Genomic DNA, 806 nt, shown 5'->3' on the forward strand with positions numbered 1-806 from the left:
GTTTCCTCAGAACGCTTCACTCTGAATGACGCCATGCTGGTCGAAGAAATTCAGAAAAGGGAGAAAAAGTTTTGCTTCATGTGCCTCCTAAAATGGATGTCTGCATAGCTGCTTTAGTCATGAACCCCAACTTCGATAGGGACAAAACAATTGAGGCGATAAGGACCTACTGCTGTGAGAATTTGAAAAAGGAAAGAGAGACTCCTCCAAGGGTTTTTCTTGTCTCCAGGAGAGATTTGAGCTTGTATGATTTCCCCCTCCTGCAAGAGGCCTTTGAAAATGACCTGGACGACCTCAAGAGACACGCTGTTATTTCATCTCTGCCAGTTTTCTCAAGAAAAGTCCTGAAAAAGAAAAAGGCTGCTATGGAAGACTTTATATGGAAAGTCGCCACTAAATCTTGTAGCATTGCAATGATTCCTGTCCCAGGACTCTCTCTCGTCTGTGATCTCAACATTTTGATTGCAACAATGAAATTTTTCTACAAGGTCTTTGGCTTGGATGAGGATTGCCTCCACCGAGTTGCAGAACTGGTTCGCAAAGATTACGACGTGCTGAAATCGGCTATCAAAAAATCCCCAATGTCCAGTGAGATCACTCCAACATTTGTAAACAGCCTCTTAGCAAAGTCAGTGCTGTGTTTGACTGTGAGGGTGACACAATGTGTCTTGGATTGTATACCTCTGTTGGGTTATCTGACTGGTGGACCTAGTTCTTTTATTACAACCTTCCACATGCTGAAAAGTTTCCTGAGAGACCTGGTGGAAGATGCGGAGAACGTCCGGGCAAAAGCTGCTGAGCCTTAA

General features: G+C 44.0%; 1 protein-coding gene across 1 annotated transcript; it reads left to right on the plus strand.

The window, feature by feature from the left end:
- Positions 1-6: 6 nt before the first annotated feature.
- LOC125434537 (interferon-inducible GTPase 5-like) lies at positions 7-806 on the plus strand (the record flags this gene model as incomplete). The annotated part of the gene is given in 2 exon segments (XM_048500024.1): positions 7-78; positions 81-806. Coding segments are annotated over 2 exon segments (798 nt in total), but the record flags the coding sequence as incomplete, so codon positions are not given.

The sequence above is a fragment of the Sphaerodactylus townsendi genome, linkage group LG06, assembly GCF_021028975.2.
Source record: "Sphaerodactylus townsendi isolate TG3544 linkage group LG06, MPM_Stown_v2.3, whole genome shotgun sequence".
NCBI classification, from domain to species: domain Eukaryota; kingdom Metazoa; phylum Chordata; class Lepidosauria; order Squamata; family Sphaerodactylidae; genus Sphaerodactylus; species Sphaerodactylus townsendi.